This window comes from Cucumis sativus, chromosome 5 (genome assembly GCF_000004075.3).
Source record: "Cucumis sativus cultivar 9930 chromosome 5, Cucumber_9930_V3, whole genome shotgun sequence".
Classification (NCBI taxonomy): Eukaryota; Viridiplantae; Streptophyta; class Magnoliopsida; order Cucurbitales; family Cucurbitaceae; genus Cucumis; species Cucumis sativus.
Window position 1 is genome coordinate 21077330 of NC_026659.2, and position 17824 is coordinate 21095153.

The 17824-nt window shown below is 33.0% G+C and overlaps 2 protein-coding genes across 2 annotated transcripts; one reads left to right on the top strand and one right to left on the bottom strand.

The window, feature by feature from the left end:
* LOC101213359 lies at positions 1 to 4148 on the top strand. The gene is made up of 2 exons (XM_004143760.3): positions 1 to 150; positions 3325 to 4148. Exons 1-2 carry the CDS (start codon positions 78 to 80, stop codon positions 3960 to 3962), a joined length of 711 nt encoding a protein of 236 aa, XP_004143808.1. The 5' UTR covers positions 1 to 77; the 3' UTR covers positions 3963 to 4148.
* Positions 4149 to 6007: 1859 nt separating this feature from the next.
* Positions 6008 to 16692, bottom strand: LOC101220517. Its single transcript, XM_031885888.1, is given in 6 exon segments — positions 6008 to 7207; positions 7296 to 7766; positions 14549 to 15261; positions 15264 to 15432; positions 15521 to 16004; positions 16586 to 16692. Coding segments are annotated over 5 exon segments (2703 nt in total). The 5' UTR covers positions 15983 to 16004; positions 16586 to 16692; the 3' UTR covers positions 6008 to 6319.
* Positions 16693 to 17824: the final 1132 nt, after the last annotated feature.

Consider the following 17824-nt stretch of genomic DNA (forward strand, 5'->3'; position numbering starts at 1 on the left):
TGAAAAAAAAAAAAAAATTACAAAAACCATGTTGCAGCTTCGAAGTACAGCAAGGGAAGAGTTTTTGCTTCTGGAGAATGACGAGGGCCGCTCTCTTCCATTTGCTACGATCACAATCCAAACATATCTCGAGAAGAAATTACTATTCAGGTATGTTTCTTCTTCCTTCTTCCATTTTCCAATCCCTCCTTGCAAGAATGAGACATTTTTCTTTCTCAAGCTTTCAATTCTGCAATTTTCATGCTCCCAGTGTAGTAAAGAATGTTAAATTTCTTGTTTGCTTCCGATGAATGCGATTAGAAAATATTAACGTTAGCCTTTAATGTTCTGAAATTATCTCAAAATTATTTTACAAGACCTCTTCGTGAAGTTTTATGCCATATGATAGCTTGTCTAGCTAGGGATCTTGTCTTGAATAATCTCATTTTGATTTTAGGTTTGAGATAAATTTTACCGGAAGAATTATGCATGCTTTGAGTTGGAACTTTGGGTGCATTTTGCTTCTCTTTTTTTTTCTACACCTAGCTACTGTCACGAACATTTCAATGTTCACTTGTTGCACATGAATTTAGGGATTCTTGCAAAACTAGGTTTTATTTCATATTTCGTATGTGTTACTCCTCTCCTTGCTAATTAGCTTTGAGGTAGAACTCCATGTATATCTAATGTGGTATTAGAATCTATGATATCCGAAAAAACATTCTTTGTAAATAAATTGAAATCTGACTCAAGAATGGTGAGCCCAAAGAGGCATTATGTTGAGGGGCATGTGGAGAGGAGATGTCATAATCTTTATAGAACACACAAGTTACTTCTCTTATTGTCAATTGGCTTTGAGCTGGAATTATGTTTGTATGTGTTCTCTTAAAGTAATATTTACACTGAAAGTACGCATTTGGCTCATCTCCTTGTAAGACATCCCTTTTATCTCTATAGCTGCCTTGTTTCCTTGTTTCCCACTTCCAATATTGTAGTCTAGCATCGTTGTTTGGTGGGTTCATCTAAGTATCACTATGGAAATTTTCTTTTTTGCATATAACACCCTTATAAGTTAAAAAAGATTAAGCAACATCTAGTAAGTAAACAAATAAAACAATGCAAATGAAATTCTTGATTGAAATCAAGTAAATTCACAAAAATGTTGAGCAAAAAGCTAGAAAATTTTCAATTCTTTTAACGAGACCAAAAATTTACTGGTAGAAAAGCACTGGAAAGCATACAATATCAAGTTTTAGCAAATATAATGAAAGGAAATTGCTGCCCTCTAGGATTGGATGTCAGAATTTACTATAGTATTTCTGGTTGTTAACTATATTTAGATACTCAGTTTGTTATGTGATAGGGTGCTAGCCACTCAGGTATTCAGGGTTGGGAGGCTTCCATCTCTTCTCTGGCAGTTACTGAAGATTCGTTTGTATTTTTTCCCCTGCTTTTCTTCCTTCCCTCACAATAACTTAAAAGACAAGCATAATCTTAGACCAAATATATCCAGGACTAGCAATACTTTAATTTTTAGGTTAAAAAGTACAAATATTAAGCACTAGAAACATGCTAATCGGGCTTGGTGTAAGACTTTCTGTGGGAAATAACTCCCTTTCTATTAATCACTTGCAATTGCTGGATGATGCCATTCTTGTTCTCTTACTTCGTGAAGTCCTCACATTCTCGTTATTATTGTCAAGTCTTTGTAGAGGCTTCGGTCCCTACCATAGGTAAGGTAAATCAGATATTGCTGGCATTGGTTGTGTGACCTCCATCATTAAGCTGATTGCTCTGAACTTCAGCTTAGAATCGGGACACTGGCCATTTCTTACTTAGAGCCTCCTCTGTTTTTTCTTTAGACCTTTTTATTGAAAGATGAGAAAATAAACTCTAATAAAGAAAATGCCTCATTGAAGAAGGCAGGCAACCTTATTTGAATAGATTCTCTCTAATCTTCTTATAATATCTAATAAAGAGAGTAGAGAGCCCAGTGTCAATTGATTTTGAGGTGGAATCTCATGTTATATAATGTCATAAAGCCAAAACGGGTATTTGATCCAATAGCAAATTGAGATCCAATAAAAAATGGTGAACCCAAAAGAGTCACATCATGAGGGATCATGTTGAGAATCCCACATGGAAGAAACCAAGAGAACTGAAACTCCTTATTTTAGGATAGGACCCCTTTGTCAATTGGTTTTGAGATGGAACCTCATTGCTAAGAATTCCACATAGGAAAAACTAAGGTACCTCGCACTCCTTATAAGATAGACGAATTTCTTTCCTATTGTCAATTGGTTTTAAGATGGAATTAACTCTATGCTTGTGGGCTCGAAATATGAAAACTCAACAAGTGGAAATGAATAATAATTGGAGAGAAAACAACAATGTAGAGGTTTGAGAAAAAACAACAATTTAGAGGTTTGAACACAGGATCTTCTGAACCAACCTGCTTTAAACCCCTCTTCAATCAATACCATCTTAAATTATCAATTGACTCAAAGTGGCTTTTTTGGAGATTTATTTGACATGGAGATTTCACCTTGAAAAGGATAATTTTTGGAAGAAATTTGTTGTTGCTAGAACGGCATTGCTAATGATGGAGGAAATGTATTTTGTTTACTTTTAAAATTGTAAATATTTTTACTTCTGGCTCTTGCATACAGTGCATTGCATATGATCCTACCCAACCCTGAGTACCTTTCCTACATGTTGGACGATCTTTCCCATTCTTCCATCATCCATGGGACTTGGTTTTCCTTGTAATTGTTTATTCAATGAAGTTAGTTGTTCAATTGTTTGTTATTGTTTTTTTTATCAGAAAAGCTTTAGTTATTTTGACTTGGAAAGCGAGAGAATTATACAACAGAAATAAGGATGGTCTATTGGTCTCTCTATATTTCCATTAAAAGAAAGAAATGGTTTTAAACTCAACTTATAAGCAGTATATTGATGTCTTTTTGTTCCCTTTTGTGAAGGAGTTAGCAAACAAACTCAAGACGAATCATTATCTGATGTCACTATCCTTCATGAGTCCGTCTTATATTTGTTATTTATTTTGGATTTGCTTCACTCTCAAAGCCCTGGGCCTTGTCTTGTCTTGTTTTCATTATTTTTAAAGATAGTAATAGCTAGGGTTTTTCCTTCCTTATTAACTAAGAAAAATCGAATTTACTCAGCCTAAATGCAAAAGTTCTCTTGTTCAGATTGGTTTTTCTTTTTCATATTTCCACTCCAACTATGCTTTCTCTTCTTTATGTAATATTTTTGTTTGCGCTTTGCAGTTAAGCTCTAGAAGACTAAAGCTCTTTTTATCTAAAAGTAAGTGCTCTTTTGCCTCAGGTTATCATCTCCAACGATCAACAGCATGGATCAATGAAAAATTTGTACCCACCAGCAACTTTCTTTCGCAGAAAAATGCAGTCCAGAAGAGATGGGCATCTCAAGCTACAACAAGAGAAGATGATGGCAAGATCAGCATTGGACCCGGAAGAGGACAAGAAGCCGAGGAAGATGAAAAAGATGTTGCTTATATTGGGCCAATCTCGTCAACTATCAAAAAAGTCAAGCTTCTATCTTTATCTACATGCTGCCTCTCTGTATCACTCGGACCAGTCATAACCTTCATGACGTCCCCCGACATGAATGTGATTCTGAAAGGTGTTGTTGCATCATCTGTGATATTCCTCAGTGCTACTACTACTGGAGCGCTTCACTGGTTCGTGAGCCCTTATGTTCATAAAATTAGGTGGAAACCAGGTTCAGACAGTTTTGAGGTTGAGGTTATGTCGTGGCTGGCGACTTACATTCCACGAACCATTAGATTTGCTGATATTCGACCACCCGAAACAAACCGCCCCTTTGTGACATTCAAGGCTAATGGGAGTTTCTACTTCGTAGACAAAGAGCACTGTCAGAATAAGGCACTCTTAGCCAGACTGACTCCTCAGCAACGCGAATCAGCTCTTAGAAACTTATGATTGTCTTGGAGACTGACTTTTCTTTTTCTTCATTGAGTTGAAGGCCAATGAGATGGCTGAACTGTTGTCATAAATCATATACTTTCACCATAGACAAATTGCTGCTCATTGTACTGTTTAGATCAATTTTGGCAGAATGGTTTTTTTAAAACACAATAATTCATTCATGTGTACAACCTTTGATAACTGATAGATGATACTACATAACATATATTACGTAGTTTGGAATTTTAAAAATAGTTTCTATTAACATATTCTTTATATATTTTTGAAAAGATACTCACATAGTATAACTTTTCGTAAATTTTTTTACTATGTAAACCATTTTTATCCAAATACTTCTTGGACTGAATTTAAGATTTGTTTAAAGTTTAGTGATAATGCAATCTTAATTCTTAACCTAAAAGTTCAAACTTTTTGTTGGTAGGAAGATTTAAATCCAAGAAACTAACTCCTTGTATGAAATTTAAATCAACCAAAAGGGAAAAGGGAAAAAAAATGTTAGAATTAGATTATCTCTTTCCGGTAGGATTTCAAACTTTGTTCCATTCTACTGTCTCTCTACAAATTTGAAGAAAAGTTGTTTGAAGAAAAGTTGTTCAAATTTCTCAGAAAAAACCTCAAAGAATGAGAGCTCAAATTAGATTAATAAAATCTTCGATCAAGATTAAAAGGATGAAACAATTGGTATATAGCATTTTATAGAGATTGTAATCTTTTCAATCTATAGACACAAAATTCAAAATAAAATATTAAAGAAAGAAGTTATTTTCTAAATCTCAATCTTTTCAGCTACCATCTTTAATGTATCTTCATCTTTACAACCACTATCTTTAATGCATCTTGCTCCAGAAACATTAACTAAGTTAAAATTGCTAAAGAAATGTTAAGAAAACTAATAACAGAAGTTATCAACTTACGTTCGTTAATTACAATTGTGTCATGATACATATCATCTGATTTAGAAACTGAATTTGAATAACTAAACTAAAACTATAGAAAATTTATTGAAATTCACTATTCTTTACTCTAAAAACGTCAAGTTGTTTTTTTGTTCATCCAAAATTACTTTTTTTTTTTCTTTACACCTATCCAGACTAATTTACATATACCACGACAAGTTTTCTTAGTCAAAACCCTACACAATATTTAGGTAACACAAAAACCTAGAAAATATTAAAACTTAGGTAAATAGTCACAAAAGATTGAATCCATACCGATAGCCTTCTTACCAAAGTACATGAAAAATTGGCTCTTTTTTTCTATTATGCTAATGGTTTATTATTCATATCAGGGTAGTGGCTCCGAAATCAAGAAACCAACGTTGATGAGGATGAAAAGGGGAAGAGAGTTGAGTGAAATGTGAGCACAAAGAGTGTGTTAAGGATCCCGAAATAGAGGGTTGTGATGCGAGGATTGTAGCAATTAGAGAAAGTAGTGTGTCCAAATCAGGTACAAAATGAGGTTTATTTGGTTTGGAAGACGACAAAAGATTATAGGGATCGGAATGGGGAAAGGAGAGGCAAGATCAATAGCAGGAGGCAAAGAAGAAGCATAACTCAATACATTTGTGATTTAGGGAAGAAGTTGTGAAGGTAGAGGTGAATGTTGTAGATTGGCCAAATTGGAACGCACATTATATGAACTTGCACGACGCTTCACCAGAAACGTATGTAAGACCATTGGAGCAGAAGTAGGTACCTGAACTTGCTCATCTCATGTCCCTTGTCTACTCGTTCATATAAATTTCACGTATTCACTTCAACATATCCGCTTTTGCATTTTTAATATGAATTTTAAGTAGTTTTAAATATATATATATACAAACTCAACATATTAAACAATAACAAGAAACCCTAAACATAATTTTTTTAAACTCCACTTCACAACAAAATTTTAAAACAAGAAAAGACCAACAATAGTACACTTTAACAATGGCAACTCCACTTTTGTTGCCATTGCAAGTTGAGTTTAAGGTTCTTTTAAGCTTTTTGATTCTTTCAAAAAAGAGAAAAAATGGTTTTGATGGGAAATCAATCAAGAAATGGTCACAAAGGGGGGCCTTGACAATATACTCAAACAAAACAACGTATATAAGAAACAGAAACAAAGATCAATACCAGAAAAAAGTAGTTTGAAGTAAAACGAGCATAGAACATATAACCTTAATTAGGAAGGACTTGCCACCGCCGATCAAGCACCCAATTCTGAGAGAATCTGCTTAACGACGATGGAGGAAACTTAAAGACGCAACCAACGAAACAGAGACAAAACAAACCCCAACCAGATAGTAATTTAATAAGAACCCACTCATCATTCTGACAAACTTCACCACAGCCAACGGCTACTCGTACCATTCACTTCCCTGATTTCTTTGCTGCAGACTTGGTGACCTTGGCGCCCGATGCATCCTTCTTCTCAACGGCCTTGATGACACCAACAGCCACGGTTTGACGCATGTCCCTCACGGCAAATCGTCCAAGAGGGGGATACGCAGAGAATGTTTCCACCACCATAGGCTTGGTGGGAATCATCTTAACAAATCCAGCATCTCCGTTCTTCAAAAACTTGGGCTCTTTCTCCAGTTCTTTACCAGATCGCCTGTCAATCTTAGTTAAAATCTCGGCAAATTTGACAGCAATGTGAGATGTGTGGCAATCGAGTACAGGTGCATAACCATTTCCAATCTGTCCTGGATGGTTCATGATGATAACTTGGGACGTGAAATTGGCAGCTTCCTTGGCAGGATCATCCTTGGAATTTGAGGCAACATAACCACGCTTGAGATCCTTCACAGCAACATTCTTCACGTTGAACCCCACGTTGTCACCAGGGAGAGCTTCTTGGAGAGCTTCGTGGTGCATCTCCACAGACTTAACTTCAGTAGTCAGTCCAGATGGAGCAAAGGTTACCACCATACCAGGCTTTATAATGCCAGTTTCAACACGACCCACTGGAACAGTTCCAATACCTCCAATCTTGTAGACATCCTGAAGTGGAAGACGAAGGGGTTTGTCAGATGGCCTCTTAGGCTCTTGGATCAGATCGAGAGCCTCAAGAAGGGTCGGTCCCTTGTACCAGTCGAGGTTGGTGGATCTTTCAATCATGTTGTCACCCTCAAAGCCAGAGATGGGGACGAAGGGAATTTTTTCTGGGTTGTAGCCAACCTTCTTGAGGTAGGAAGAAACTTCCTTCACAATTTCATCGTACCTAGATTTCGAGTACTTGGGCGTGGTGGCATCCATCTGTCACATAAATAGCCAAGTCAGTAAGTAACAAAACACGAAAAAACCAGAATACTAAAGAATCAGGATTGACTATAAACATCATTACCTTGTTACAGCAGCAAATCATTTGCTTGACACCAAGGGTAAAGGCAAGAAGGGCGTGTTCACGGGTCTGCCCATCCTTAGAAATACCAGCTTCAAAACCTCCAGTAGTGGAGTCGATAATAAGAACAGCACAGTCAGCCTGGGAAGTACCAGTAATCATGTTCTTGATGAAATCACGATGCCCAGGGGCATCAATCACAGTGCAGTAATACTTGGTGGTCTCGAACTTCCACAGAGCAATATCAATTGTGATACCACGCTCACGTTCGGCCTTAAGTTTGTCCAACACCCAGGCATACTTGAACGATCTCTTGTTCATCTCAGCAGCTTCCTTCTCAAACCTCTCAATAACACGCTTGTCAATACCTCCAAGCTTGTAAATCAAATGGCCAGTAGTGGTCGACTTGCCAGAGTCGACATGACCAATGACCACAATGTTGATGTGAGTCTTTTCCTTACCCATGCTTGAATATTAGGTCAAAGAACTGCGAAACAAGAAAAAGTTCACGAAAAATAAGAAGAGCAAGAGCAGATAACCAAAATATCATTACTAAAATTTGTGAATAACCCTAATTTTGTTAGATTCACACATCTAAATAACGTTAAAATTAAAATATCCACCACAATATCAACTCTTTTGGCTGGAAAACTTGTTGGTTATAAAAAAATGATCGGAACTAGAACAGAGAAAATAAATAAATAAAAAAAAACGAAAAACGACCAACCCAATCAGCTAGACTAGATTAAAAGCAGATCTACGCGATTGGCAGAACGACAGGGGACGTCTCGATAGATTGATGAACAGATACATAAAACTAGCATAAAAACAAAAGGGCAGGGACAAGAAGAAGAACAGAAGAAATTATAATTCATGCTAGGATCTAGACGAGAAAAACAGTAAAAGCTAAAGAAATAAGAGAGTATCAAGCATATAGAAGAAAGAAATCGAGAAAAGGAAGAAGATAGGGGGAAAGCACAACCTGAGGAGAAATGCTGCTGTTAAACCCTTGCGGCGAGAGATGGAGAATGGCAATGGGATTGAAGGGGTTAACAATAGGGTTTGAGGATCCTTATATATGCAATGTCTGAATTCCTTTGTTGACGAAAATACCCTTATCATAATTTCAACATTCCTACACAGTGGCTCTCAACAATAAAAGATTTTCGAATTTACCTACTAGATTCCAAATAAAATAAAGTAACATTTTAGAATATAGTAAAATTTGTCAAATTCTATCAATGATATAAATGTATCAACGATAGACATGTTACAAATATTAGTCTATCACTAATAGACCATACGAAGTCTATAGTTTTGTTATATTTGCAATTTTTTAAAAATGTTAATATATTATTAATTACTATTCATAAAATGATCATCAACTACGATTTTTAAAAAAAGTTCTTTTTTTCTCAACTTTCCATTTCAAGTTAAAGGTTTAAAAAATATCATCAAAACTCTTGGAAAGGTTAAAAAACATGTTTAAAAAATATAACTATTAAAAGTTTCAAAAATTCCCTTGAATTTAAAAAATGTTAAAGGAAAAACTTTCTTAAAATGTAATATGAACTAAAAGTGTAATATCTCGCTAAAAAATAACTTTAAATTAAAAATGTCTTTATCGTTAATACATTGAAAATTTTATTTGAATTTGTTAAGTTTGATTAGATTGACAAATATTTGTTTTATGGCTTTAGATATAAAAATTGTGACATTGATGTTATTTTTAAAAAATGGATGATCTACCAAAATGTTGATTATCCAATATACTTTTCCTACGAGTAGTTGTGTTTTCAATTTCTCATGTTGGCATCTTCCTTTATGTAGCGTGTAGTTGCTTTGGAGGTTAGGGTTGCTTATTTGTGATTTCACTGTGCATATTTCAAGGACACTTAGTTCTAAGGTTTGGGTTTTGGCGGTTTAGTTTGTTTTAATAGCAACATTTGTATTGTCTTTATGTAGTATTTTCAGCTTGTGTTAGAAGAAGAGAGTGCTACGTGTATTTGAGGCATACTCCATTCTCCCTACTACTGTGCATTGTGATGTACTGAGAAGAGATTATTTATGTTTAGGGGATCTTAAATATACCAACGAGATATTAACAGTTTCAAATAAATTTATTACTATACTAACGATAGAGATATTTTTAATTATTTAGAGTTAGTTTTTGCAACGAGATATTAACAATTTTAGATCATATACTAATTGTGAGAGTAAATTTAAAAGAATATATAATTTAAGGGTGTTTTTTAAATTTTTCAATAATTGAGGAATATTTTTAACAAAACTTTAACCTTCTACATCCAAAACTAACATTAAGGGTATTTTCGAACCCTTTTCGAAAGTTTGAGAGTATTTTTTAAACTGTTGAAAGTTTAGGGGTATTTTTTACTCAAAATACAAAATTGGGGGGTGTTTTTTTTACAATTTAGCGTTTTTTTTGTGTTTTTTCTAGGCCAATATCAATTTATACCTCTGAACTTTAGATGTTGTATCAATTTAAACTTTGAACTTTCTTATATGCATCAATTTAAACTCTCAACTTTCACAAATGTGTCCAAGTAAAACATAATGGACGATTTAAAATGATTCATGTTATAAGTGTAAAGTCTAAATTGATACAATTAATAGTTTAGGGTCTATATTGATACAAATTTTAAAGTTGAGAGTTTAAATTAATACAATTATTAGTTTAAGGTTTAAAGTTCATTGATATAAATTGAAATTAGCCCAATTTTTTTTTAAAAAAAAACTTTAAACTAATTAAAACTACGAGCCACTACCGTGAAGGCATAAGTGAACCAAAGTAGGAAAGATCAAGCCTAAGTTTTTCAATGACTGACTCAACTTTGAATCACTCTACTTTGTGGTACAGTCAACTCTTCCCTTTTTTATTGAGTCAAGTTAAGTCGAAGCAACGAGACCTAGTGTCATGCCCTACTCCAAATGACTCTTCATGCGACCAAGTGGAGGCATGTCGCCTAGACAATCAATGCACAACTTCTGCGAGATGGTACGCTAAACACCTAGTAAGCGGAACTACTTCTTACAGCACAAGGTTAAGCGCACAATTTGTACTTTAATGAAACAAGAGAACTTCATTGATAGACAATTTACAAGAGTACATTTGATTCCTATTACACAAATCGTTCAAAAGAGGACACAGACTCAACAACGACTTGACTTTTCCCCACTTAGCTTCTACATGCTACACGAGATAATAGTAGCCACTACCAAGACAATGTGATTTAGGAGGTACGGTAGACGATCAAGACAGCAAATTCTATGTCAGATGTCCTTTGCTACCTAAGGGGGATGAAATAAACATTAGAAGGGTTGGGCGAAAATGTCTAGTGAATGGAATCTCTTAACAGATGTTTTATGTAAATTAATCGTTTTTTTACCAGATAATCAGCTCCAGAACAGGTATTATAGCAAAATGTGTCGAATGTCATTTATCTCTTACAACACTACTCCGAAGAAAGAATTTATTTAAAACAATATAATAGTGTTAATAATAAAAAAGATCAAGATTGAGGATAAACACATTACCTTCGTCATTTTATGAGTTTTGTCCTCCCACGTTATGCAAACTTGTTGGAAGCTTTGGCAATAGTTGTGGCTGAATGTTGAAGCAATCATTCAAGTACAATGCTATTAAGTTAGTAAGTCGAGGGAGGCTTTGTTTGAGCCTTACAAAAGAATTCTTGCTAAGGTCAAGAATTTCCAATAAGAAAAGACATTTGATATCATCACGAATATCTTCGTCCACAATATTGCAATCACTTAGATTCAAATCTCTAATAGGCAAAACATCATTACTCCCAACCAAATCATTCAATGACCACCAAATATTTTTTGAAAGCCTTTCACAATTCAAAGTTTCAAGACTCTTTAAACGAGCGATAGCATTTGGTGCTTGATCTATAAATGTTCCTCCATTGTCAAGCATGGTAAGAGATTGTATTGTCCCCAAAGTGAAAGGAAATTTGGTGGAGGTTTTTGCAGCCATTCAAATTGAGAGTTTGAAGTGATATCAATTTTCAAATTGATGTTGGAAGACTTGATAGCTTAGTACAATCCCTTAGGTTCAATTAAGTTAAGTGAGCTAGAAGTCCAAATGATGAAGGAAGGTCTTGTATAAGAGTTCCATCAAGGTGAAGTTCAGTTAAAGTTTTGGTTGGTTTTTCAATCTTTGGTAAAGATTTAAGGCATAAATTGGAAAGAATTAATGTTTGGAATCTTTTGCAAGTTACTAGTTTAGATGGAAATGTTTTGAGATTGACACAATTTGCCATATGAACTAAAACAAGATGGTTGAGAGTAGTAATGGAAGAATGAATCACACACAATCTTGCACAATTCCTTGACATCAACCTTTGGAGATTTGGAAGCTTGGGTCTCAACCAAATTCTGTGATCCACTCACATCAAACTCTTTCAACCTACTAAATTCATGTGGAAAACAAGTCCACACCATCACATTAGATACCACTCTACTTCTCAAATTCTTACCCAAAAATAAAAGGAGAGTTGAAAATTTGGTCATTTGAAAAAGAGGAAGAAAAATTCTTGAGAGAGAGTCGACTGAGAAAGTTGTTTAGAGAGAATCTCTACAAGGAATTTTTTTTTGAAGCAAATATTCCCAATGTAGGTTTTATTTATTCACTTTATTACTATATTTATTTTTTTTCTTTATCCTAAACAATTTAATCAATGGAAAATTTAGTTGAATAGTGCATTTGGCTCGGATTTATTTCCAAGAATTCATACCTCATACGACAAGTCTTTCGGATTTGAATCATTGTTTTTTTCTCTTTCTAAAGGTTGTGAGAGAATTTATTTTCTCTCGCTACTTTTTTGTATAGTTATTTCTTTTTCTAAAAAGACAAATCTTTAGTCTTTTTCTTCTCACTAACAAAAATAGAGAGAAAGAAAAGTGTTTTGTTTTTTAATTTTTAACTATCATATATTTGTTTAAAATAATATTAAAAACATGACATTAATATAATTGTGAGAGTAAGATCAACAAAGTAAATACAATATCAAATTTGGTCCTAACCTACTATAAATTAATAAATCCATATCCTAATTTTGGTAGATAAAAATAAATCCTACTCAAATCTTTTATAATGATTTCATATGAGTTATCTAATAAATGCTAATTACTTCTTCTCTAATATTCAATTTTCTTATTATACTTAGACATTACTAATGTAAAGTGAGGGTGGTACGTTTCCTTTGACCAAAATTTGATATCATATGCATGTTACATATACGTGTGTGCAACATGTAGAGAGTAGTGAAGGGGTGAACATAGATATTGGGGAGAGATCTACACAATCATGTACCAAATTTAAATGATCCTGGTAAACGATTGTTTATATTCGTAAGGAAAGAGAAATGACATGATACTGGAGATGACGCCGAAGGTAAGATATGACAAAGAATAAAAAAATTATGGAAGAGTCACGAAGAAATTATGAATAAGAAGATGTGGGAATATGGAGAATGATTAGGACTATGATATATGATACCTAATAATATAAAAAAAATGTGCAAGCATAACTCGAAATTCAAAACTAATAAAGGTAAATCTAGATTTTTTTTGTTACACGGATCATAAATATTTTTTAGTTTTGTTATATATATGTGTGTTTAATTAACCATTTTTTATTTATTCAATCTAATTTAATTTTTGTTTTCATATGATTTTTTTTATTAATTCAAATTTTATTCTAGTGTTTTTTTTAATAATTATATATATATATATATATATATATATATATATATATATATGACAACAAATATGTGTCATTTATATTGTTCACAAATGACCTTCTCATTAACCTCTATGTGAAAACCTAAATCACTTATATGTGACTCTGCCTTCTAGCCATCGATCTATTTTGCTACTTTGGTGAGTATTCGATTAAGTTTTGGTACTTCCATCAAATATCTCAAATATCTATTTTTTTTTAATTATCCCAAAAAGTTGATCTGATTTTAACCAAAATTGTAAATCCCAAAAAGTTGATTGATTTTAACCAAAATTGTTGATTGAGTTAACTAAGCTAAGACGCATAACTTGATTGATATGAATGATTGAAATGTTATGACAAATGATATATTAATCACATGACAACGACGTTCCGATTGATATTTATGTCATGTTATAATATGTTACATGTTATGGACAAGTGTTCTACTAACTTTATCTAATTACAAGTAATTCCTAAAAATTTACGGTCTTCAATTAATACAAAATAAATAAATTACAACGATTAATATCGATAAATTAAAAATTAATGAAAACATAGATTTTAAAATTAAAAAAAAGGTTGAAAGATAGATTAGTATTAAATTAAAAATGAAAGAATTTAGTTTTTAAAAATGAAAAATAAAATTCAAAATGAATAAAGATTAAAAAAAAGTATAATTTAGTTTTTAAGAATAAAATTAAAATTCACAAAGATAAAAAGATTACATGAATTTTTATTAAAAAAGTACAATTTAGTTTTCAGAAATGAAAATTAAGATTCAAATAGAATAAAGATACAAAAATTATATAAAAAATAAAGAAAAAAAAGTTGATTTAGTTTTTTTAAAAAATCAAATTGGAAAAAGAAAATATATATAGAGAGAGGTCCACAAATTCTTTTATAAACAAAAATTATAGAGTTTGATAATCTAAATAAATTAGGAACTAATACACATTCAAGAAGATTATATTACAAAAAATATATAGTTAATTTTAAGTTTTAGGTAAAAGTAATAAATTGAATAAAATTTCAAGTAAATATTCAAATATTAAAAATTTAAATTTTAAATATACACGTGCAATTAAAGACTAGTAAATATTCAAATACTAAACACCCATATTTCATTTGGATTCATAAGTAAAGTGTGTAAGAAAAATTATGAAGGCAATGAGAAAGGAATTGGTAAATAATGTGTTGAAACAAAAACGATAAATGTATTAAGCAATAAATAAGAACTCATAACAAGTCGTTTGAAATAAAACAGCCATAAAACATAGAAATTTCAAAGATAAAAATGGAAGACTTGCCACCGCCGATCAAGCACCCAATTCTGCGAAAAGCTACTCACCGACCATGGAGGAAACTTGAAGACATAACCAACCAGACACACACAACACACAACCCAACAACCACAGAACGTATTAATAAGCTTCCAGTCATCATGATGATTAACATCAAGCCGTTGGCCGCCAACGGCTACTCGCACCATTCACTTCCCTGATTTCTTTGCTGCAGACTTGGTGACCTTGGCGCCGGATGCATCCTTCTTCTCAACGGCCTTGATGACACCAACAGCCACAGTTTGACGCATGTCCCTCACGGCAAATCGTCCAAGAGGGGGATACGCAGAGAATGTTTCTACCACCATGGGCTTGGTGGGAATCATCTTAACAAATCCAGCATCTCCGTTCTTCAAAAACTTGGGCTCTTTCTCCAGTTCTTTACCAGATCGCCTGTCAATCTTAGTTAAAATCTCGGCAAATTTGACAGCAATGTGAGATGTGTGGCAATCGAGTACAGGTGCATAACCATTTCCAATCTGTCCTGGATGGTTCATGATGATAACTTGGGACGTGAAATTGGCAGCTTCCTTGGCAGGATCATCCTTGGAATTTGAGGCAACATAACCACGCTTGAGATCCTTCACAGCAACATTCTTCACGTTGAACCCCACGTTGTCACCAGGGAGAGCTTCTTGGAGAGCTTCGTGGTGCATCTCCACAGACTTAACTTCAGTAGTCAGTCCAGATGGAGCAAAGGTTACCACCATACCAGGCTTTATAATGCCAGTTTCAACACGACCCACTGGAACAGTTCCAATACCTCCAATCTTGTAGACATCCTGAAGTGGAAGACGAAGGGGTTTGTCAGATGGCCTCTTAGGCTCTTGGATCAGATCGAGAGCCTCAAGAAGGGTCGGTCCTTGTACCAGTCGAGGTTGGTGGATCTTTCAATCATGTTGTCACCCTCAAAGCCAGAGATGGGGACGAAGGGAATTTTTTCTGGGTTGTAGCCAACCTTCTTGAGGTAGGAAGAAACTTCCTTCACAATTTCATCGTACCTAGATTTCGAGTACTTGGGCGTGGTGGCATCCATCTGTCACATAAATAGCCAAGTCAGTAAGTAACAAAACACGAAAAAACCAGAATACTAAAGAATCGGGATTGACTATAAACATTATCACCTTGTTACAGCAGCAAATCATTTGCTTGACACCAAGGGTAAATGCAAGAAGGGCGTGTTCACGGGTCTGCCCATCCTTAGAAATACCAGCTTCAAAACCTCCAGTAGTGGAGTCGATAATAAGAACAGCACAGTCAGCCTGGGAAGTACCAGTAATCATGTTCTTGATGAAATCACGATGCCCAGGAGCATCAATCACAGTGCAGTAATACTTGGTGGTCTCGAACTTCCACAGAGGAATATCAATTGTGATACCACGCTCACGTTCGGCCTTCAGTTTGTCCAACACCCAGGCATACTTGAACGATCTCTTGTTCATCTCAGCAGCTTCCTTCTCAAACCTCTCAATAACACGCTTGTCAATACCTCCAAGCTTGTAAATCAAATGGCCAGTAGTGGTCGACTTGCCAGAGTCGACATGACCAATGACCACAATGTTGATGTGAGTCTTTTCCTTACCCATGCTTGAATATTAGGTAAAAGATCTGTGAAACAAGAAAAAGTACGAAAAATAAATAATAAAAAGAGTTGATAGAAAATAAGAAAAAGGAAGATTAAAGAGGCAAAAAAAAAGCTCATTATTGAGACTTTCTGAACTTCACATATGGTATTTGTAAATCTAAAATACCCACTCTAATCTAAACCTCTAAACCTCGATAATCTAAACCTCTAAACCTCGATGATTATCAAAAAAAAAATTCTCAGAACTAACAAATAAAATAAACTGAAAAACAAATTAAAATGAATCCAATCCAATCAGACTAGATTAAATGCAGACTAGATTAAATGCAGATCTACAGAAGATTATCAACAACAACACTTACGTCGCAAATAAAATCGGCCAATTCAAAACAAAACAATGACAAATATGCATAAAAGATAAACAGGAAGAATAGAAGAATAAAAGATAACGAAAAGCTCATTAATAAAGAAGTAATACAAAATATAAAACAAAACTAGACTTCATGATCTACAAGAGAAGAACAATAAAACGAAACTAGACTTCATGATCTACAAGAGAAGAACAATAAGAGCTCTAAAAATCAACAAGAAAAATGAAGAAAACCTGAGGAGAAAGGTGTGCTGTTAAACCCTTGCGGCGAGAGATGAGGAATGAAAACTAGATTGGAGGGGTTAATAATAGGGTTTGAGGATTGTTATATAGTATGTCTAAACATGTTTTGTTGACGAAAATACCCTCAACCAAATTTCATAATTCAGTAGACCTAAACAGTAAAAAGTTGTATTGAAACAGAAAAAGATAAACAGTTTAAAATATCTCTTCATTTATTTGAAATTATTATTTACCATTACAAATTTTATGTTTGTTCACATCTTCTAAAAAATTTAGATATACATCTCAATGTTTATTTGTTTATTATGGTTTATAATAATTTTATTTGAAATAATTATAATAGATAGTAATTTTATGAATAATAATTAAATGTATAACAATTATTTTTAAAAAATTACAAATATAAAAAAGTATAACAATTATTTTTAAAAAATTACAAATATAAAAAAGTATATTTAGAGTGAACTTATTTTAGTCGTATCAGTTATAATAATATTGGTTGGGTTGAGAATGTCTTCCAACCTAACCTAACCTAATCTGATTTAACTCCTACTTATCGTTAACTTTTGGTTTTTCTTTTTATAGGATTATAGTGGAAACCTGAGCTTATTCTTTACATATTCTACAGCTTCTCATTTTAGTGGAAAATTTGAATAAAGAGTTCATATCAAATTAAACAATTTGTTAAAATAATAAAGTTTAAATAAATGTGATTTGAAATAAATTTAATTTATAGAAAAAAAACTATAATTTAAAATATATTTTCTAGGATGAAAGGTGATGTTATATGGGAGTGAACTATATTTTCCATCTATAAGTTTTGTTTATAATTAGTACATGGATGTTAATAATTTTTTATGAATATATAAATAAATATTGATTTTAATGATAAAAAGTCCATTCTTATTTAAACATATACCTAAATTTTATAATAATTTTGTTTAGAGTTTTTATCGAATATTAATTACTTTTATGAAAATAAAATAATTTTAATGAAAAATCTATTCTTATTTATAATAATTATAAATATAACAAAATATTAATATATTAATATGTACCATCGATATAACAAAATAAAAAAACTTAAGAAGTGGACCATTTTTTAAAATCCCAACAGGTTTGCTTTTTCTTTTTATCTTTTTTCTTCGATTTTTTTTTATATTTTTTGAAATCATAATATTTGATCAAAATAATTTTTTATTATTTTTTTCGAGTGTTACTAGTTTAAGA

Bases quoted from the DNA above. Each gene is read 5' to 3' on its own strand.
- LOC101213359 (XM_004143760.3), top strand. From the start codon at position 78: ATGACGAGGGCCGCTCTCTTCCATTTGCTACGATCACAATCCAAACAT. The intron at 151-3,324 runs GTATGTTTCTTC...CTTTTGCCTCAG, and splicing joins GAGAAGAAATTACTATTCAG to GTTATCATCTCCAACGATCA.